The sequence below is a fragment of the Corapipo altera genome, unplaced genomic scaffold, assembly GCF_003945725.1.
Source record: "Corapipo altera isolate COAL_440 unplaced genomic scaffold, ASM394572v1 50, whole genome shotgun sequence".
NCBI lineage: Eukaryota > Metazoa > Chordata > Aves > Passeriformes > Pipridae > Corapipo > Corapipo altera.
In genome coordinates this window covers 2,106,519-2,129,101 of record NW_020884889.1, presented here as the reverse complement: position 1 = coordinate 2,129,101, position 22,583 = coordinate 2,106,519, and the positions used below count along the sequence as shown (strand labels likewise).

General features: G+C 43.9%; 1 protein-coding gene across 9 annotated transcripts in view; it reads right to left on the bottom strand.

Moving 5' to 3' along the window:
• Positions 1-1,991: 1,991 nt before the first annotated feature.
• Positions 1,992-22,583, bottom strand: part of CERS3 (ceramide synthase 3) — a 46,507-nt gene continuing 25,915 nt past the window's right edge. For 8 of the 9 annotated variants that reach the window (XM_027644307.1, XM_027644301.1, XM_027644303.1 and 5 more), the window contains 3 exons: positions 21,074-21,180; positions 19,563-19,719; positions 1,992-5,424 (listed from right to left, as the gene is read on the bottom strand). In XM_027644307.1, coding sequence (XP_027500108.1) covers positions 5,293-5,424; positions 19,563-19,719; positions 21,074-21,180 — 396 coding nt within the window. In that variant the 3' untranslated portion in view covers positions 1,992-5,292. The remainder of the gene's footprint in view (positions 5,425-19,562; positions 19,720-21,073; positions 21,181-22,583) is intronic. The other variant, XM_027644302.1, reaches the window with a different exon arrangement.

Below are 22,583 nucleotides of genomic sequence, written 5' to 3'. Positions count from 1 at the left end.
GAAGGTGAGTGTCCTGCAGACAGAAGATCTCATTTTCCAGAGAGGATTCTGCCCTGGGCTACAGGAAGGCGAAGCACTGGGGCTGTGCCCTGCTGTCCTTATCATTGTACCTGGTCACAGGAGGTCTGGATCCAAGTCTCATCAGTATCATGGGAAAAGCTCCTGTGAATTTCAGTGAGAATTTAATCACCTATTTTACTGCTCAACTTTAACTTCTTTTAGACCAACTTCTTCCGTGGGAGGAAAACTACGGACTTTTCACCACCTGAAACAACTGCCTGGGAGCTGTTTCTTCCCACCCGGCTCCAAGCAGAGTAATATTCCATAATATTCCAGGCTACAAGGCCATGCTTCTTGCACTTCAAAGTCACTGTGGAGAGGGTTTATACTTGTTATTCCACTTAATGTTTCTGACTTTGAAATGATTATGGGGTCTCCTCTGAATGCTTTATGGGGTAACAAAACTCAGGAGAACAGGGCTCTCTCCAGCTGAGTAAATAGAAGCTATTTTCATAAATCTTAGGACTATTGGAACATCAACAACATTATCCTACGTGGGTTGTTATGACTTTGTGTTTGCAGAGTCCTCTGTTGAAGCTCAGAGTGGTGCTTTCAGCCTTGTCTTCTGTTAAGGCAGTAATTTCAGGTAGTCCCACAGGGGGTTCTTTCAGCCAAATAAACTCTCAGAGCCCCAGTTGAAGCTCTTTGGGTGAAGTTCACAGTGCTGTGATCACCTCCCTTTCCTTGACTGGGAATCCCAGTCCTTGACAAGGGATTGATGGCAGGGCTTCACCTCTTCCCTGCAATGCTGGCCCCTCGAGGGCCACCCTGCTGTCCCTGATGGCCTTCAGGTAGATTCCATACAGTTCCTCAGCAGAAATGCCATTCTCAGCGGGAATACAGATGTCCTGTGTGACCTCCAACAGCTCAGAGGTGTTTGTCCTCCTCAAGGTCCATTGGGCAGCCAAAGCTCAAACTCCACAGAGACACAGAGCTGGAGGGACCCCATCAAACTGGCAGGGAAGAGGCATTTCCAGTGATTTTGAACATGACTGATGGAATCAGCTCACAGGTACATTCCTGGCTCATGTGCTGCTCTGGAGTTCTCCCTGCTGGGCCGTGTCCGTGTGCTCAGCATGGAATGTCATCCCTGCCCGCTGGGGATGTGCTGCTCTTCAATCCCACAGCTGGGGGAAGTGCCTGTGGAGATGGTGTTTTTCTTCCTAAATCAGCAACTTCTTTTTTTATTCTTCACAGTTTGCAAGTTGCTTGTAGCCAAAACTCACACAGCCCTGCTCGATTTGCTTTCCATCTACTTTATTCTTACTCATAAGCTTAAAAAAAAAAAAAAAAAGAAAGAAAGAATTCAGCTAATAAAACCAAAGCATTCTGCTACAGTTCATTATTTGGGCTGGAACACCTTCCCTTATGTTTGTTTGCCCATGGGAGGAGACAGCAAGTCAGAACCTCTGCGATCCTCCCAACCGGGGAGGCACAAATGGAAAGAAGAAATATGGAACAGCTTTTCAGCTGATACAAATCTGCACAGCTTGTTTTCCATAGAGCTTTCCTGCTTTTGCCAGCTGAAGATCCATGTCTGAGCTGCCTCAAGTGTTCTTATGATGAGCCACTGATAATCCCACCTCAAAACTCAGCTGAATAGAGATACAACCTCATGCAACATTCCAGAGGGAGTAGTTCCTGGTGTACATAGGACCACTGTCAAGTACTTTAATCAAAGCATACATCTCGAATAATACAAGTGATGGATGAGGCCCCCATTAATTTTCCTTCCTCTCTGTTCATTACTTGTTCAAGAAAACACAAGCTCATTTACAGCCATGGCTGTTACCTCTTATGACGATTGTGGGTCCTCCAGCCTTTTCCAGGCAAAGGGAAAAACTTGGAAGAGTAAGGAATTCATTCCTGAATGGGCTCTCATTGGAAAGCTGGGAGGGAATGGACAGGGAAAACAAGGAAATCCTCACCTGTTTTCAAAAAATATTTATTTGTAATGTGTATCACAACTGACCAGGCAAAGTCAGTGGTGTTAAGAACAACAAAAAAAGATAATTATACCAAATAATATGAATTGAGAAAATGAGTTCTGTGGAGCAAAGGAGATCTGTAAATAAAATCCAGAGCAAGCTGGTAAATCTAAGTATGAAATAAGTACAGAGGCAGCATAGTACACGTGGACAGGAATACCTGAACTAAAGACAGAGAAATTAAATGGAACAGAAGAGTTTCCCCTGAGTCTGATGGGCTAAGATTTGATTTTCAGTCTATCACTATCAGAAATATTTTGGCACAGTCAGACTGACACAGCAAAGCCAGAAGCACTGTGTCACCTCATTGAACCAGGACACCCTTTGTGAAATGGTGACAATAACATGTCAGAGCCTGTGCTCCCAGCCACACCTACAGCTTTTCTGCACCTGCATTTGGAGACTCTTTTCACACCAAGATTATAAAAATGTTAAGGCTGAGTTTTCACTGCATTGCATTGAATAGACTGAAAATCTTGAAGCACCATGACATGAATTTCTTTGGCAGGAACTGTGTCCCCGTGAGCTCAGCTTCTTGTTTCTGGGTTTCTATCAGTAAAAAGTAGAAAATGAAGCTCCCATAACTTCAGGAATGACCAATCTGATGTTGACAGGGGAGATACATCCAGTCTCACTGTCACAATCCATTCCCACTTCTTCCTGTGCTGGGGGTATTTATTCCCAGTTCCTAGAGCTTTACATCCAGGATGTTTAGGTCTAATCCCTGTGTGTGCCATGGCAGCAACCCCTGGGCAGGGCCCTCACGGCCTCCCTTCAACACCCCTCACTGCCACATGATGGAGTTATTTGGTTGTTTACTGTGCCCAGACAATCTTCACCCTCAGGATGTTGTTTTCTTCCATATTCTTCTGTACTCACCCAAAATTTGCCTCAGTGCTTTACATTTGAGTGTATTTATCTACCTTCTGCTCTTCCTCAAAGACCCCCATTTCACACTGACTTAGAACAACGGCTCTGGCAATTAGGCTGGATAACTGAAATCCAAAATTTCTCCTAGGCAAGACTCCAATTGAGTTAATTGGCTTCAGTGGGAGGCTTGTCCTGAGCAGAAAGGGCAAGGTTTGGCCTCAAGGAGACTATAAATTCCAGTTTAAAAATCAGTAGTTGTTCAGAGGCTCATTCCTGTGACAACATCATTCCTTGTGTTTCCTTTCCTGAATTCCTTTCCTAGTCATAGGAGGAAAGCTTCTGGCACCAAAATTAAATGATAATACCCTGGCCACCTCCCAAAACTCCTTTACATCTCAAAGAAAGCACAGTTGTCTCTCCAAGGGAGTGTAAAGCCTCCAAGATGCTGGATTTCCACATTTTGTTAGGAAAGGCCAGTGTTTTTCAATGTAGGCAATAAACAGGCCCTGAAATGCAACCGTGCCCCTGCCAAACTCAGCAGTTGCTTTAGATGGTCCCATTCCACCAGCACACATCTCCCATCCTCCTCAGAAGCTGTAGGCCATGCTCCTTCCTCAGTGGAATTCTCTGTGTGGTAAAACAGGCACATTTGGGGTATTACCTGCTCCAAAATGCAAGTAAAAAATCAAACACTGCGAAAAACGAAGCCCCTGTAACAAAGCACTTCTGCAGCTTCTTGTACCTGCACAGAAAACACTCCTCTCTTCATATCTGAGATCCCAAACATTTCCCCTTCTTTCAAATGCTTCAGTCACTGAATTACATCCCCCTTGCCAAGGAAATCTTGGGAAAACAAGTCAGTCATGTCACACTTCCTGTAGGTCACCAATTCCTGCCCGAGCAGCCCAAGGGAAGCGGAGCCTTCCCAAACCAAGTGCTCTGCTCCAGGGCTGTTCTAGCCCTGCTCCCCTGGCCTCCATCAGGCTACTGGATTTAGCTCCCCAGATGATCTCAGCTACTGTAGAATCACATGCAGGGCCTCTAAAACTTATGACACCAATCATTTATGGCCTTGTGAGCTCATGCAGCTGGAAGTGAGACTGGCACCACCCTGTTTACAAGGCCCAGGCTCTCCCTGGAAAGCCCAGGGACTGAAAATGCTGCTGCACTCCACACTGGGGTTAGAAAAGAGGGGCAAATTTAGGATAGAGGCACTTTGGGGAACTGATCAAACATCCGCTGTTCCTCCACTGCTTACAGATAAACAATGGTATGTGGCCAAAGTCACACTAAGTTTGGGTCTAACTTATGTGATTCCCCATTTTACAACAGAGCAGAGATGGAAATACAGATCCTGGTACCAGATGAACCCACAGCACTGACAGGGTGACATTCCATGCCAGTCCCCAAAGCCTGGACACCTGCAGTGAACACTCCACAACCTCAAATCAGAACTTAGCACTTGCTCCAGAGAACACAATATCCAAGGAGCTCACAAGAAGGGACTGGATGAGATTTGTTTTTAACCCTCTGGGCTGAAGATGCGTCAGGAACAGGGGGTGTTTTGAATACAAGTAAGTGCACAAGGATCTGTGAAAAGATCCAATTTCCATTCACTCTCTTCTCTCCCCACTGCCCCTTCTGTTCTAACACTGGGCCAAAAGGACTGAAAGACATTTGGGAAACCTGGAGCTCAGTGGAGAGTCAGGGTTGAGTTTTGCTCTTTTAACAGTGGTTTCCTTGACAGGTAAATTTTAGAACACAATATTTGACCTATCTATCATCCAGCACATTTCAGAGAAGGACTGTATTTCTGCACTGAAGCCAACTCTTCACAGGCAAGTCATTTGAATTCCTCCATGTTTGCTTCCTCCAGCCTCCAGGAAATGAAATCTAACTTAAAAAAATATCATTTTTGATGAGGGTTTCAACTGAAGAGCAAAGACTGAAGTGCCAGTCCCTGCAGACCACTGTCAGATTTTTCCCACGTTGAGTAATTCTGGTTCCTAAAGGAGTTAACACTAAGTTACCTACCCCAAAACATCTGTGACTTAAACTGTGTGATGGAATATATCACATTGAAAACCAGTGAGACACTGAATTATTTGACTCCCCTGAGCTCTGCCCTAGTGGAGCACTGTCAGTGTCCAAACCTCTTCCCACACACTTCCCAACGATTCAGAAAGTGGGTCATTAACACATTTTGTGATTTGATGCAATTTCTCCCTTCCCTCTAAACTGGGCTTTTTTCCAGGTCCAGTAGCCAACAATAAATCAATCACAGTCTCTCACAAGCCTTTTGACTCAAATTCTATCCTGTAGGTTGGGCTGAAACCAGAGCAGAAATCACTGCAGGAGGTGGGGCAGGACAGGGCTAGTGGTGACTGCCACTGAGGAGGTGTTTGCTTGACCCACTGCTGCTCTTGCTGCCATTCTTTGTGGACTCCTCCTCAGTATCTGTGACAGAATCTTCCTCCTCTTCATCACTCCGATCATCTTTCAAGTCCTAGGGAGAAGAAAGCACTGTGAGCAGGTTCTGTTTTGCAGTGTTACTGTCAGGTAAGTTACTGGTGTGCTGTTGTCAGTGCAGACCCTTCAAAAAGGCTTCCAGACAAGTTTATTATTAAAGTGAACTGGGTATATGGATCTTTGTAATGTCTTTAAAAAAATAACCAATTAATCTAATTACTCAGGCACCCCCATTTGTAATTGCAGAAGGAAAAGTTGGTGCATGAAAAGTCTAGAACATGAGACATTCCACTTCTTGGAAATTCAGCATCATCCTCTGGAGACAAAGCTGTTCAACATTTACCTCAGAAAAAATATGTGCTAAAGTGAACAAATGAAAGGGGAGCTCTAAATACATTAAATATCAAAACTTCCCCCCTGCTCCCAAAATGGAGGCTGACATCCAAGGAGAGACCAGTTAAGAACACTTTAATCTTGCAAAACCTGATGTTCCTTTGACAAAACTGCCTCCATGACCTTGAACTCTTCTCATTTCTGCTTCTCCCTGTAAAGTGTTTCTATTAATCCCTGGGTGCTGTGAGATTAATTAACAACTGTGAAGTGCAGGGAAGATGAAAAGAATATTGTTTAAAAGCTAAATATGATGAATACACTCACCCAAACACAGGAGCTGAGAGGCTGCCTGCTCCTGACAGGTGTAAACCAAACAGTGCTGAGCTGTGCCAGCATCTCCTGGCACCAGCTTTGCTCCAAGACACTTGCTGACCCCAAAATACCCTTTCCCTCTCATGGTGTACACAGCACATCAACACTGGCAAAGGGAAGGCCATGTTGTGTACATCTTTGGAATACCATCCCTGAGGGAACTGCCAGGCAGGAGAATGGGGATGAAAGGGAGTCTGCCCTTGGGAAAATCCCTCCCCAGCTCCGTAGGAAAAGCTCCTAACATTTGGCAATCAGGCTTCATCCCAGGGAGTCAAGCATGGAAATGGAACATTCCCACTACAGAGAAAAGTCCTTGTGTCTCCCCAGTTTCACAGCAAAGGTCAGGGAGAGGTGACACCTCTGTTTGTCACAGCACATAAAATACACCATTAGTCTCCAATTTCTCTGCTCCTGCCATAACCCAAGGCCCTACAACGTGTTCAGAAGTTTGGTTCAAACAATTAAGGCTTCAGCATTGAACTCAACACCTCTATTTCCCTTTCAGTACAACAAGCTGGAAGACTTTCCATGCCAATGGATGACCTTCTCTGCAGACTCAGGGCGAGATGCTCTAGTTAAAGACGCACATCAAGAAAACACATCCTACTTCCTAAATGTTCTCAGGCACCACTTTTTATGTCTTTTTGTACCACAGGGTGCTTGTCCTGAGGGAGACCTGGGGCTTCTCCTCACAGAGCACGTGTGCTGGAGCTGGCAGGAATGTCAGTCCTTGCACAGACAACCCACAGCCACACTGGGACCACCCTATAATAGATCATTTTGTGCTCATGTCATCTGTCTGGACCTCAACTAGACAGGCAGAGTCTGCCTGTTGTCCCTGCTCCTGGAGCACTGTGACGCAGGAAGGAGAAACCAGGGCTGTTCCTGCCCATCCTGCATCTGCTCTCGGAGTGAACCAACAATTCCACTTCCTCAGCGTGCTGGGCTGAGGTCTTTCCTAAGCACCAAACTCATACAGAGAAAATAAATAACAGCTCAGTAATAACTCATCCAATTGCAATCTCATATCCCCTCCTATATTACACTCCCAGTAAAAGGTACAGGGCTAGAAAGCAAATCTAAAGCCCGAGCTCTGTCTCATCACAAACTATAAACTTCCTGGAGATTTTCTTCTGCCTTTTCCCTAACAACATACAAAGGGTATCAAAACAAACAAATCTTACTGTAAATACTGTAAAATAAACTTGGCATGCCATCAGTTAGAGAAAAGGCAAGGCAGGCTTTCCCACACAAACAATTTATGAGGTTCTGGCTCTTTCAGATCACCTCGCTCCCTCCTGGTAGTGTTGCCGTTTGTATTTGCAGTAAAACACAAATGCTGAGGGGGAGGGGGGAGGATTGTTGCTTTTTTTGCCACCAGAAATGTTTCAGAACAAAAATTAAAACAAACAAACAAACAAAAACAGATCCTAAGCACAGTGTCTGATGTTGAACCCTCTGGACTCCCTGGAAGTGCCCTCATCTCCCTGAGGCTGCAGGGACAGGGAGCAGCACTTTGGGGCTTGATGGGAATAGTCAGGGAAGTTTGGGAGTGCATATTGCATTTGGAGCCCCTCCTTGTGCTCCACAGAAGTTGCTGCTGCTCGAGCCTGTGCTTAAGAACAGCTGGCAATCTGCTCTGCTTTGAGTGATAGCCAATATGGGATACTGATTCCTGTTTCCTGCAGGAATGAGCTGGCATTTCCAGCATGGAACTGGAAACTTGGATAGAGTTTACTTCCCAGTTCTGATGGTGTCAAGCTGGATGCTCTGATTAAGGGCACTTTATGTAGTAATTAAAAAACATGTCATGTTTTTTCCAACCCACTGGAAATCCCTGCGTTTGAGGGAATGTCTTACAGGTTTCAAAGCAACAGGAATTAAATTTCCTTGTATTCTGAAGCAACCATCGATTTTCTTGATGCTACTTCTGAAATCTTGACTCTAATCAAGAAAAAAATGCTGATAAATTAAATCTAATTTTTCATATATTTTTAATAATAAACTTGTTTCCTGACCAAGTGCCTCTACAAACTCCTGCTTTAGGAGAGTCTGCCTGTTTTTGTCTGGCTTGTTTAAGTGACAGGCCTTTAAATAGCAATAGCTTCATCTGCAACTGGAAATCCAGACAAACCTGTCTTTGCAAACTGTTTAACAGACCATCATAAATATATTAAGATATCCTAAGTGAAGTTTGTGCTTTTTAACGGCGATCTTCTAAGAATAACAAAAATTGTAACATTTCTAGGATTTTCTCTGCCTTAGTACCAAGATGTTTCCTCTGAGTCCCTCACATCATATATTACAGTTGTGTTTTCCAACTCAAAGGCTCTGCTCTGACTGTCCCTGAGCAGCAGCAGATGAATGTACCATCAGGAACACAGGCAAACTGTAAATTCCCCAGCTGAGGCATCATTAATACTCAATTGCTTTAGTTTAATGGCATCAAGTGCATTTATTATACTTCAGCTGGTTTAGGGTAACAGACAAAATGGATGTGTACATTTTCTGTTCTGGATGACTGACCAATTTAATCTTTCTAAATGGATGAATGGTTTCAAGCTTTATGAGAAGCAACACTAATGCTATAAAGGCTGCAAGAGGGCCATTTGTAGTGAAGCCAAAGCCGCAAACTTTTATAATCTTTTTTCCTTTTGTTTAACCCTTCCACCTGCTGCTCAGTCTGCCTCTTTTAGTTAAATGAACCGTGTTTGTTAAGGTAGTTTTGGCTTCTTGCATTTCACTGCTGTTAGAACATGTATCATTGAAGTCATTAGCATGATATGACCAGCAAAGGACCTTCCAAGAGATTTCACCATCAACTTCTTGAAGTCGTGGGATGAGCCAACTCCACAGGCCACCTCCCAGCCCCTTGTAAGCAGAAAAATACTGGTCAAATCCCCATCTAAACTAACAGGGAATTTACTCCTGGTTGTACAAGTCTGTCTCTCCATAAAGCACTCAGAGATCACTTCTCTCCTGAGAAGCCCTTGGCCCTGCACTCTCTGCTGCAGCTGAGGAGAACACCAGAAGAAGGACAGATGGAAGGGTGGGTTTCCTGCCCTGGGGGCTGGGGACACCTCTGGAACCTCACTGGTGGAGAAGGGGGGCTGGACAGACACCTCCCTTCTCTGGGCACATGGAATCTTTGTCCAGTACGTGCTGAGGTCACAGTGTGGCCACAGCTCCAGAGCTCCAGAGTTGCCACACGGCCGTTCAGTGGGAGGTGTAAGAACAGAGAGAAAGGCAGAGCCAAGCAGTGTAAAAAAAGGAAAACAATCTACTGTAGCAACATGGATTGATTCAACAGTGAGGAAGCCTCAGGAATGTGCCTCCTGCTTTCTCAGAAAGGGAAGGGCACTTGCTGGCAAACGGACAGTGGGGTCTGTGTGGCTGTACTGCAGATTGGCAATTGGGGGTCTCCAAATGTGAAGCTGTTGCTGTAATGACACAGCCCAAACCAGAAACAGGCACTGAGGCAGCCCAGAGAGAGAGGAGAACCTGGCTGAGAGAGACCTGGGCAGAAGGTGCTTCTGCAGTGAAGTTCAGCCACTACAACATCTTTGTCATGAAGCAGCTTCCAGTGCAGCTCCTCCCTGGCTCTCCCTGAGGAAGGTACACGCTTTCCCAGAGGCTGCAGTGCTGCAGGGGGCATTAGGAAGGCAATAGTGCAGTGCCTGCTCCCCCAGTTCCTGGTGGGGGTTTGGGGGCACAGTGAGGGGGGATGTTCCTTTGCTTTTCCAGGGGACCAGTGGGGTGGGAGGGGATGGGTCGCTGTGCCTGACCACGGGCAGGAGGAGGGAAAATCAGCCTGGGACTGTTCGAGCTCCTCCTCATGGCACAACTATGGAGAGAGGCTGAGAGAGCTGGGGGTGTAAAATCTGGAGAAGAGAAGGCTCCAGGGACACCTAACCACCCCTTCCAGTGCCTAAAGGGGCTCCAAGAGAGCTGGAGAGGGACTTTGGACAAGGGATGGAGGGACAGGACAAGGGGAAATGGCTTCAAACTGCCAAAGGGCAGGGTTAGACGGGATACTGGGAAGGAATTCTTCCCTGTGAAGGTGGTAAGGCCCTGGCACAGGTTGCCCAGAGAAGTTGTGGCTGGCCCTGGATCCCTGGAAGTGTCCAAGGCCAGGCTGGATGGGGCTTGGAGCAACCTGGGCTAGTGGAAGGTGTCCCTGCCCATGGTTGGGATGAGATGGGCTTTAAGGTCCCTTCCAACCCAACTGTGATTGGAAGGTGATTCTTATCGTGTCCAAAGGGGGGCTGGGAGATGTTCCAGACCTAACTCACCTGGGGGGATCAACACTGACTTCAGGTTTCTCAGCAGCATAAGAAGATTTCAATTTTGCCCCTGACTGGACAAGACTAAAAACAATAAATCTTTTGGGTTAAGCAAAATTTACACCCATACATTTACCTGGATTTCTCCTACCACGTATAGATGTATAAAAAGAATTCACAGCTGATTCCAGAATTATGTGTGTTTTCTGATTTGGTGAAATTTAGATTTTTTTGATTTTCAAATACTTTAACCTTAAGTTGGAATTTCCTGACTCTTAAACGTTTTTCTATTAAAATCAGCATGTCCTAAATCTTGTACCCTAATTCTACCTTAAGCATATTTTCATTTAAACATCTACAAACGCACTGACTAGATCTTGGTTTTTCAATGTAAAGACAATAAATTCCACAGCACCTGCACATATGGAAACAACTTGAAGTACAAAGATGAAAGCTATTAGTCAGGTCAGCAACCACTGCCTCAAATAAAAGAGATAATAAATAAGAGAGATAATAAAAAGTCAGTCCAAAGAGATAGAAGGGGGTACTTTTCCAACAAATAATACTATAAAGTTGATGAATCTCTGAGTTCAACATGTTGAATTCAACATCAATAATTCAACTCAGCTGACATATGACTTAATAAGTCTTTACTTTCCTGTGGAGACTAAGCAATATACATTTGGATTCAAGCAAACTGTTCTGTATTTCCAGCCTGGAAGATTTTATTGGGAAATAAATTTCCCTTTTCAACTTATACACACACCAGGCAACATAAATAACATTCATCTTCCACAGAAGATGCACATTTGGACTCTGCTTTCTGCAGCTTTTAAATGAAGATGCAGAGTTTCTACATTAATTGTAGTGGACATCTTGTGGCAAAGACTCCTCTTATTTAATATTTCTCTTCTACGTAATAGTTATTCCCCAGGCTTTCCACTGGCAGTTTTCAGAGGGAACTCAAAGATGATGCATGAAAAATTAAAAGAAAAGCTACACTAGTTCCACAATTATGGAAAAGAACAGTCTTACAAAACTAGATGTTACTACCAGAACACGTCCCCGATTTTGACTGAAGGAATAAATTTCACCTCCAGAAAACCTCCCTGGTGTTGTCACTCAGCACAGCACACCTGGAACTGGAGCTCTAATGCCAGTTGAGAAGAACTAAATCATTGTTTACAGCTGATCAGGGTCTCTGTGGTTTCAGAGTCTGAGTTACTGAACTCGGTGCCTGAACCTCGCACTCGGCACTCGGGGCTTTACGAGAATGTCCAAAGCCCAGGAGGTACTGAGTGAGTCACAATGTCCCACTGCTTTCTGAATTATTCCAGTTTTAAATCCACAGCTGGCAAAGAAACAAAGAACAACATAACAGGCATTTGATGCTGTTCTCTGTAGTGAACTTCTTTTTACCCTAGGACGGGACTTGAAGCCAAGGGGTTCAGTGGTATGAACTTTTATCAGAACACGCACTTTTACTCCTTATAAAAGCTGTTTTGGCTACAGAACAGCTGATCAGACACTCGTGCTGTTCTCAGTGAGGTCTGATACTGCTCTTAAAATGAATGTTTTGAAGAAATACAGCTGCTAAAGAACATTCCTACAGAAGCCTTACAGCACTGCTGGACTAACCTGAAACCACAAAGGACACAGCCAGGCAACAACAGGCACTTCTGTCCAAGAGGCCATTTCTCTATTTCCATCCTTAGGAACCACTGAATTCCTGTTGTGATGTATCTAAATTTTATGCCCATACTTAAGGATCAATCTAATTTTCAGTCACATACCTAACAAGTAACGTGTTCCTTTTTTTAAATACATGTTCACATCACAATACCTAAAATCATTTAAATACAGCCTTTCCAAAAACCCTGATATCCAGGCTGGACACAGAACATTTTAAGTAGTACCCAATGAACAAAGTTTGATGTGGTTTCATTAATGAGCCCAATAACACAGAATTCTCACTGGGGACACCACAATTCCTTGACTGGTTACAGAGGGAGGCTGGAATTTGAGGCTGGAATCTGAGGTAGGCACAGCCTAAGCTACACAAGACAAATCCCACCCTCCCCTGCTTCACACCCATCCCTGCCTGGTCACACAGACCCTGCTCAGGCTGCCCTGTTTTGTTCCTGCTGGGGTGAACTCTGCAGTGTCCTGTGCCTGCTCAAACATCACCAGAATTGTGTTGCAGAGGACAGAATGCTCCTTTTAAGGATTTCCTCCTTTCTTGCCATGTAATAAGGATTATGGAGCACTCCTAGGAAACATATTTTCTTTAAATACAATTCAGAACAGCTTTCTTTCTCATTTGATATTAAGCTATCATTAACTGGCTTTATTCCAATCTTTTTTTTTTAATCAACTCAGCAGATTGCAGTTCAGTGACTCCCTCTGAAAGTATAAGAATTATTCACCTCGTAACAAAGTCACAATTCAAGCCTCTGCAGCCTATATTAAAAACAGTAAATGAAGGCATCACAAGCTCTGTAAAGGCTTAGGGTTTGCTCTGTGAATTGATTTTTGGCAATTCAAAAAAATAAATGCATGTGCACACTATTACATACATATAGTTTTTATATAAGTGTATCTATATAAAACTGGCAAGAAATGGAACATTTCATAAAGATCCTGCTAGAAAATGAAAAGATACGAGCAGTTAACATGGGAATCCAGAAAATCTGTCAGTGAACAGCAAGGTAAAGCAATTAATTTTAAAGCAAAAACTTCACCAACATTTGTCTTTTACCCGAATTAGGAACTTTCACATCAAAAGAGTCATTCAGAGCAAGGATTTAACTAGATTTCACTCGAAGCAGAGTTGCCTTGTGCCAGGGACCATGTGGAGAGGGGTGGGGGTCCTTGTTTGGGCAGATCCATCGCTGGTGAAAACTGCCCCAGCCCCACGGAGCCGAGCTCATTGCCACCCGCCGAGAGCCTGGCCCTGGATCAGCACCACGGGAGTGCCCTGCCTCAGAATTCCATGGAGCTGGGACTTGCTATTCTTAGAGGCACTGGTCACCTGCAGCTCCTGCTGCAGTTCAACCCAGCAGCTTTGGGCAGAGCAGACTTTGGCTGCAGCACATCAGCCCCGTTCATGGCAGGGCGGACACGGGGGAGCCACAGGGAGCACCCACACCCCAGGTTGTTGGACTCTGGCCAGAGGGCTGAGGCTGCTCTTGCACAGTCCTGTGTGTGCACAGCAGGGCTGGGGAAGGGTACTTTGGCCCAGTGCTCCCACCCCAGCACACCTTCACCCCCCCCACCCATTCCAGTCAAACACTTAGAAATTATTTTCTCCAATTTCTCATCAGTTCTTTCCTCCACAATGGTCATAACAGCCCTTAACCTGAATTTTCTAAGCTATGCCTGATTTTTATACAATATTCAAGTGAAAGGTGTTGTGGAATTATGGGCATTCTAAACAGAGTTTATAAAAAACAATTTTAAAAAAAAAATCAAGAATCCAGCAAAGAACATTGTTGCTGTTTTGAAACCTGATGAGTATATTTTAGTGTTTGGTATAACATACCTTGCACTGAGCATATATAACATAATCTCCTTGGAAGTCACTGCTCAGCTGCTGACCCCTTTCAGAACGTGGAGTAAAATGTAAAGATTTAAATAGAAATCTGCCTTTTAACTCCCAGTTCCAGGAAAACCGGTTGAAGGCCAGGAGAAGAGAGAGGGAGAGAAGAACTGGTGGCTCTTCCTCTTTCCCAAACTCTGATAGGCTGCACAACTGTGACCATATCCATTGCTGAGGTCAGGCTGGAAGGGCAGGAAGGACTCCCAGGCTCCCAGCAGCTTCCCTGCTCTTTGCCCATCCCTGTAAACACCAGCCAGAAAACCTCAGACTCTTCTGTGCTTCCTTCTGCCTCTCACCCTCCTCCCTTGGATGAATTTGGCAGCAGGAAGTGGGACATGCAGCCAGGCCTTGGGCTTCACTGGATTGCTGGAGCAGAATGGGGAATATGCAGATGAAAGAAAGTCCAAGCAGGAAGTGATTTCCCTTTCCTGGGGTAGGAGCCTCCACGCTGCTGACCTGCCTGGCCAGCTCCCTTCTCCAGGCCATGGAAAAGCTCAGGTTCCAAAGGCAACAACTGTAACCAACTGGGAAGGCTCCCAGACAGACTGGTTTTCATGTGTAAGAAGGAAAAGCTTCCATTTGTCCTATTTTGTTCCCCTAATGAGAAAATCTGCTAGAAATATTTATCTGTTGAGAACCAACAAATTCAACTTCTCCACAACCCGTTTTCCTTTAAAATGGGGAAAGGCCAACCCCTACTAATCCAGTTCAACCTGTCCTGTGTTTGTGCTAATCCTCCACTCACAGAACATGAACTCCAAAGCAGGACATCAGTGTGCACTGGCCCTTCCCAGCCTAGAACCACAAAACCTCCAGTAAAAACTTTTCCACAACTTCCCAGTTCCACAGTCAGGAAACTGTAACTAACTAGATGACCATTATCCTCCAAAATACATTACTGCTTTTAAAACAACCACTTGCAATTAAGGCAAGTGCACCTCTTGGTCTGTTTTACCATCACCTGAACGTGGGGCAGCAAAGGCCTAACAAAGCATGTGAGTAAAAGAAAAAACTTAGATGCCTCTAGGATAGGAAATAAACCCTGTCCTCTGTTTAACTCCTGTAATATGGCATTTTTCCAAACTGAAGGACTTCCCACTGAATGTGCTAATTCTCATTAAACTTAATTTTCTCATTATAAATGTCCTAAAATAGATTTATTTTTTTTTATTGCTTCCAAAAGGAGGGAAAAAAAGGGAATCAGTTGAAGGCCTGACTTTTTAGGAGCCCAATAAACTGCTGTGCATGTGAAAACCGAACATGCATTTCATTCCATGCTTCATTTTCCCATCCCAGTAACTCCACGGGGTATGGACACACAGTGTGGTTGGTGATGACCCTTCACAGCTCAAGCTAAGGCTGAATTTATCAGCTGGAGAAGTCAGGCCCAGCTGTGCCACGATGTGTCTGAGCTCCCCCAACAGCCCAGAGCTCAGGCCCAACACCGTGAGGATGCAATTTTTTTTGCCACAAGAGATTTAAAATGTAATCTCTTTAAAGGCCATTCCATGTTACAGTAAAGATCTTTTCCCCTCTCTGTAGTTTTAAAACTAGGATTTCTTTCTGTTTAGGATTAAATGTCCCAAGTTACTGCACAGTTCAGTGAGAGAGTCAGTGCTGAGGTGACAGGAGAGGTGAGTGTTCACAGCCACAGCACTCAGAGAACTGATGAGTGACTCTTGTTTAATTCAGCTAAACCAGGAGGTTTTAACCACTGTGGGTCCATGGCCTGATTCTAAAGGATACAGATCAAAAAAAAACATAAGAGGAAAAAGCACAAAATGTTGCAGTGGGATAATGATGCCTGGAAACAGCAGAAGTATCATAACAAGCACCTCCCAGCTCTCATTTCAACCCCAAAATAGTATTTTCTTATCGTTTTCAGCTTTCTCTACTCTGTTGTTAGTCAACTCGCCCTGTTTCCTTGGGAATTTGGACCAAATAAGGAATGAACAAATCATACACCCAACCAAAGCCTCTAAAAACCTGCTTACCAAGTACAAAATGCCAAAGGCATATTGAGGATACACAGGGTTTTAAAGAGTGACAGGTCCAAAGTCCTGCTCTACAGCAGTGCAGGGACTTTTCTGCTTCAGGAAGAGGAAAGAACCAGAGGGAATCCAACAAAACTGACACTGATGACTCCTAAATAACGGCAACCACCAGTGAGCAGCTCATTGTGTTACTTGAAGGTGCTCTGATGGTGACAAAACCATTACAGGAGAAAGAAATGACTCCTCTTGGTCACATCACAGCCAGTTAGGAACCTGTCACTGCCCTCCTTTGATGGACTTTGCATCAGCCCTGAGGTATCCCAGTCATGTGGACACCATTCCCATTTCCTACAACTTACACATATTTTTCGAGACTTAAAGCACCGAAGTCTCAAAACCTTAACTCAGTGTGTAATGAGTTTAACATATATTTTACATCTTAATTTGCCATAATAACGTAGCTATAAGCTGCTGTCATTCACCCCCTCTTTGTGACCTTGGAAATAAAATGTTAGATCTCCATGGGATTTTCCTGGCGAGATGGTTTAAATCAGTGCACATGTACATACTCCTCTGTATGTTTTTTCAATTTTCCTAAAATATTCTCATATGTGCAGACATGATGACTAGACATGTTTCAGTGGTGCTTGAAACTCGATACAAGTGGGTAATTTAACCATGTAATTGAACAATATTACAGAAACACGGGGAGTTTCCTAGCAACAAAAAGGCCTTGGACATCAAGATGGCAGCAAATGTTGCAATTGCCTGACCCAACTTGAAAGGAAATTGCTCTGAACAATATTCTCCTTCCTCTCAGAGCAAAACTGATACCTGGCTACAGGTCTGACCTTGAGGGGATTTTCCTGCATGCCTCACTCATCCACAGGTTCACAGATGTCATATGGCAAAGGGCATTTAGGGAATATTTTATGTTTTCCAGAAGTGAGAATAACTGATTTGAAAAATTTAGTTTTCTTGCACCCTCAAGTTTGCCACCATGGAAAATAAAGAGCCGCTTAGTGTGAAGTAGCTGAGTGCAGCTCAGCTTGTGGGTGCAGAATTCCCCCTTGTTAGGGGGGAATTCCTGGAGGACTGGGCCAAGGGAAAGGTGGCACCAGTGCTGTGAGCCTGGAGGCCACCAGTGCTGCTCTGTGCCACCAAAGACCCCCATGACTGAGGGAACAGGACACAGATGGACAGAGCAAGATCATCTCCTTTCTTCCCTTTTCCCTCATTTTCATTCATCTCTGGCTGCAGCGTTTGGGAGGAGGAAAACCACAAGATTTGTGGTCCAAGTTCCTTTTTGCTGAAGCAAATCAGTCAGCTGAGCTATCCCAGAGGACTGAGGATAACTGTGCCCTTCATTGGTGCAGAGAGGAGGTGACATCTGAGATGAAGAGCTTCTGAGCAGCAAAAGCCATCTCCTCCTGCATGGAGGAACCGACCCTCGAGGCTGCAGTGACCCCAAGACCCCAGGGTGGCTCAAGGCACAGAGGGCACTGAAAAAATTCCTTACACCCTCCTCTGCTCTGAGCTTCCTTCAGTTAAACAACAACATAAGCCTCTATTCCCAGTTCCACCATGACTTCATTTTTCCATCTGAAGGAGCTAAAACTGTTGCTTCAAGAAAAACACCAAAATTTGCCTGTTTTCTGAATGAAAACTTAAGAGCCTCGGGCAGAGAGACAAACCCCTTCTGACACAAGGATGATGGTCTACTGGTATTTCCCTAAAATAGCAGCAGCTATTTGCGTGGAGTGTGTCTCTAACAAAGATGTTGGTATAAAAACACTGCCTTGCCAACACCATTCTTGTCAACGTTCCCTTTCCAGCTCTGGAGGCACCGGCTGCTTTCACAGCCAAGTTTGCCACCGCTATGGAAAACAGGCTGCACATGCAAGCCAGCTGAAGTCATCCAGACTGAAAAGGGCTCAGGCTGCTGCTGCTACCACTGTAAAAATGTTATTTGGAAAGCCTTCTTCTCAGAGAGCTGTATAAGGAATCAGAAATCCGTGGCAGGGATGCAGGCTTGGTGCTTTCCCATTTTTTAGCAGTGACGGACGCGACAAAGCCCCGATGTGGAAATGAAACATCTCTGCCCCTGACAAAGGCACGTGAGCAGGGCAGGGTGGCCTCATATAGCTGGGCTGGCCATGTCCTCTGTGCCACCTCTGTGCACTCTCAGAACCTCAAGCAGCGTGGATGGAGAGCTCTGCTGCAGGGCAGGGGGATGTCTCTCCATTTCATCAGAGGGGTTGAGCAAGAACAGCACAGAGACACGGCCAACATCACAAAAGAAAACAAGAAGTAAATCCCTTTCACACTCCATAAGTCAGGCCAGAAATAATTTTGTAATTAGTCAAACAGAGGTAAATGACATGTAAAATTTACAAGCTTTTCAGTGTCTAAGGGAACAGAGAAGCTTGTTTTAGCAGCAGAATGACCCAAACCATTCCTTCCACAGATTTGTCCCTTATGTGCAGCTGTTTGCTGAGTTTGGAACTGCAGTTTTCTTCCAGGGCAGACATTGGGGCTCCCCGTGATACCCAGCTGTCTATTTGCATGAGATCTTATGGAATCCAATAATTATAGGATGGTTTCTGTTAGCAGTAAACCAACAATTAAATACAGGAGACAGGAATATTTCTATTTCCTTCAGATTCTTCACAGCATTAAGTGCTTCAGATAAAAGGACAGAGTCAGTTCAAGTAACTTTTGCTTCTTGAGCCTCAAAAGAAATACCATTTTTCAGCAGCATGATTTAAGTTTCATCTTAACTAGAAAAAGATACTTGCCAATGCTTATCCCAAATCTTAGAGACATTCTCCCAAGTCCTTCTCTTTAATGTTTTTTGCTCAGTGTTTCACCTACACTGCACCCCACTGCCACTTCATGGCACAAGAATAATGTGACTACCTCAGGCAATCAAACAAGACATAAATGGCAGTTTTCTTTAGAGGTTTTTCCTACATGAGTTTTCTCTCCATGGTAAAAGCAGATTATGCAGCACCAGACTTGCACTGTTTCTCTGCTCCAGCTGAATAGCACAGTATTTCATTGTGCCATAATATAATACCAGTTCAGCTTCATATGGTTTTCTTAATCCAAAACCAGTGCTCACATTTAGTTGACTTCATATTTAGACAAACCTGAGGAACTTTAACTATTGCAGAAAACTTGTAGCCAAAGATCTCATCACTCACCTCTCCTCTCCTTGTTTTGGTACATTCCTACAAAGTCCAGTGACAAAAGATTGCTTTCACTTGGAACACAGGAATTCCTAAAGAGTTCTGCACCACCTCTGGGCTTCAGTTTTGGGGGGAGCTCATTTCTCATTTACTATCAGTGCAAAACATCAGATACAGACAAAAAAAAGGTTCTAGTTGAGGTTTTGATATTCTGACCTATGACTTGAGGTCTGACAATGAAAGGGACAAAGCACATTTGAACATCTCTATACTTTGCAGATCCCTATAAAAAATACCGACTTGAAAGTTCAGGAAAACATTAATAAATTCCAAGTTAATCTATTGGAAGTATTATCATCTGTTTGATAATTCACACATCTTTATGAAGAAGCGAAATTTCTTACCTTTAGGAAAACGAACCTTTTCAAAATCTTGTAGATTAAGTAACCCCAGTATAAATGCAGGCCTTGGAGGATCAACAGCATCCCATTGAATAAAAAATAGGCTATGACAGGAGTCGTGGAATAGTAGGTTGGCAGATAGAGTGTGGCACGAAGAATCCTAAAAAACAAAGGTCACTGTTACAGTGCAAGATTTCTTCTCTATTTACACTTATTTCTAATGTCACATTCCCAAGTGATTAATATTAAAAAGCTCTGCAAAGATGGCAGATTAATTAACAAGCTCTGTCTTAACTAGATTATGCATCTCCACTGAAATACAGACTTCAGAAGATGAGAAACCTGAGTCTGGCATGATAGTATTCTAAATGAGGTTAGAAAAAAAGCCCTGTTTTTTAGATCTTCATCTCTGTGTGGTCTGGATACTGTGCAACTCAGAGCTTGTCTAGGCCTTTTTTAATGTAAATTCTCCCTAATCTGAAATCCACACTCCAGAGAAAATCCTACAGGATTTGCTACAGGGCTTTTTGTTAATTAACATATGTTTTGTCCATCTTCAGACTTCACTACTTCCATATTATTTGGGGCTTTTTGAGTCCCTTTAATCTCATGTTTTGCTTCTGAGCTTAAGAACAGTAGAACAAGAAACTCGGTGAAGCAAAATGATTGGAGATCACTTGTACAGTTAATCAGAAAATCACAATAAAGTGAAAGACATCAGTCTTTCTGAAGGAAAATACTACAGGAAATTAAAGCCTTGTGTTGATCAGTGTTCAGAACCCTTAATTTAAGCAGCTTGAGCCTCTAAGGGTTTGTCCACGTGCAGGGAGGGGCATGAAGGCAAATTAGGGCTGTGAATGTGAAACACATTAAACACTTTTAATAGCTAAACACACTAAGCACAGTAAGCACCCATGTGGATACTCCAAAGCAGATTAAATTATGGCACTCCAAAGGCATCCAAGTATTTAGCAAGTTGAGATTTATTTGTGTTGACTCCATGAATTAATTGGTTCACCTTCACTCCTCTGAGTGCTCCTCACGTGGGTGAGTGAGGTGAGGCACCACCCCAGAACTGGGGAGCAGAAGGAAGACTCTACAAAAATTGAACTACAGTCACATACTCTGACTTTGCAGCTACAGCAGGAGGGGTGGAACGAAAGGGAAAATGATTTCTCCTGGTTAAGTAGCTCAACCCCCTTGAAAATGCAGGAGCTCACAGCATTTAACTACGATTTACAGCAACAAGTTAAATAATACATAAAAGCCTTTATTTAGGTTAGCAGATCTTCAAGAGGCTCCTTTAAGACTATTTTCACTTAAGAACTTTTAAAGAAAATGACAGTTTCTGTCAACTCTTCTTGCTATTCCTTAGTAGCCAACAATAATGACAATTCTGCTTCTGCTCTTTAAAGTCCAATCCATTCCTCCCCTTTTCCCATCCCAACCAACAGTAACCTCTCAGGGGAGTGGGAATGAAGTAAAAGCCTGTGACTCCATTAAATGTTGCTTACCAGAAGGGGAACAGGATGATCCTGGTGATGAAGAATGCGATAGAGAAGATGATAAAGAGTATATTGCAGGTTTTCTCCCAGTGAGCATAATTAAACATTTTGGCTGCCTGCAGAGAATAGAAACCACCAAATGTATTGTAAATATTCTCTGAAATAAATTCTGTGCTTTCGTAAATAAAGACTCATCTTCCACCTAAGCAGGAAAAAAATTTCCTCCCAGTTTGACATGTAAAGCAAGCATGTTACTGGTACCTAATAAAGCAGCATCAGAGCAGATGCTTTGTTTATGTTTCTCCTTTCATCCTAAAGGAAAAGACTCTGTATCAAAGGCCTAAAGAGCAGCTCTCCAACCAGAATATCCAAGTGTTGTGGAAACACAAAGTGCTCTTGCCAACAGAGGTAATTCCTCATTTTTCTACCAGACTCCAGACAGGCTGAGCCCAAGAGAAGCTGCTCAGGAGTGGTGGTGGCCCCTCTCACACAGGTGTTCTGGTACATGCCTGTTACTGACCCTCCTCTGGGCCTAATTCAGCTTCTGTTTTCTCCTTTTTGAGAGCAGGAGATCTTAGTGCTGGTCTCTATCCCACTCAGAAAGGTTGTAATTGCTGCTTCTCCCCTCAATGAACCCTACAAGAGCTCTGCATGTTCCATTAGGAACCACCTTGGGCTCAGCACAACAGCTGTTCTCAAGTGTGAGCAAAGCTTCAGGTGCCAAGCCTAAGTTTTAAACAAGCAGTTTGATTAATTATTTTTTTTCCCTTCTTTTTTTGAGTGGCAGGATTAAGTCATGCTGGTACTCAACTTCAGTTTCCATCCAAGTGCTGTCCTACCAGTTTCCAGCTCAAATGTCTGTAGGGCCCTCAGTTAATTGGAGCACAGAGCAATTCAAGACTAGAGGTAATTCAGCAAAAAAACCTGTTTAATTTGGACCAATCCCAACTTTATGACCCCCCAATTAGTTAGTCCAGTATAACAGATTGAGTATGAGGAACAAAAATGGGCAGTGACAGATAATAACCTAAAAGGGCTGCTTTTAGGCACTGCCACCAAAACAGGTGATGAAACTGTGCTCTCAATCCCCGTGTTATAAACTCAAGAGAACTCTGTTGAAGGAAACATAATTTGTGTTTGTCTTTCAAGAAACCCAGCAGCAAGTCTGTATGACCACAGTGCAGAACTGAACACTTAAACACTTCCAAACATTGATATTTAGTTCAGGGAAGGGACTTCTCCTTCTGCACAGGGGAATAACTTTTTTTCTGCCAGTAGGTACCTGTGACATCTTGTTCAGGGACAGCTTGAGTGTCTCCAGCCTGAAGTGTTTAATGCAGAGGTACCCTTGGCTCAACATAGGGGGGTGCATGATGACAACAGTAAAGCCAATTTGGAGAGTCATAGAATCATAGGAGAAATAATCAAAATTCTGGCTGCTAAATTTGCTTGTGAATTGGTGTCATGACAAGCTGTTCACAGACTAGACAGGACAAGAGGACAGAGCCTCAAGCTGCAC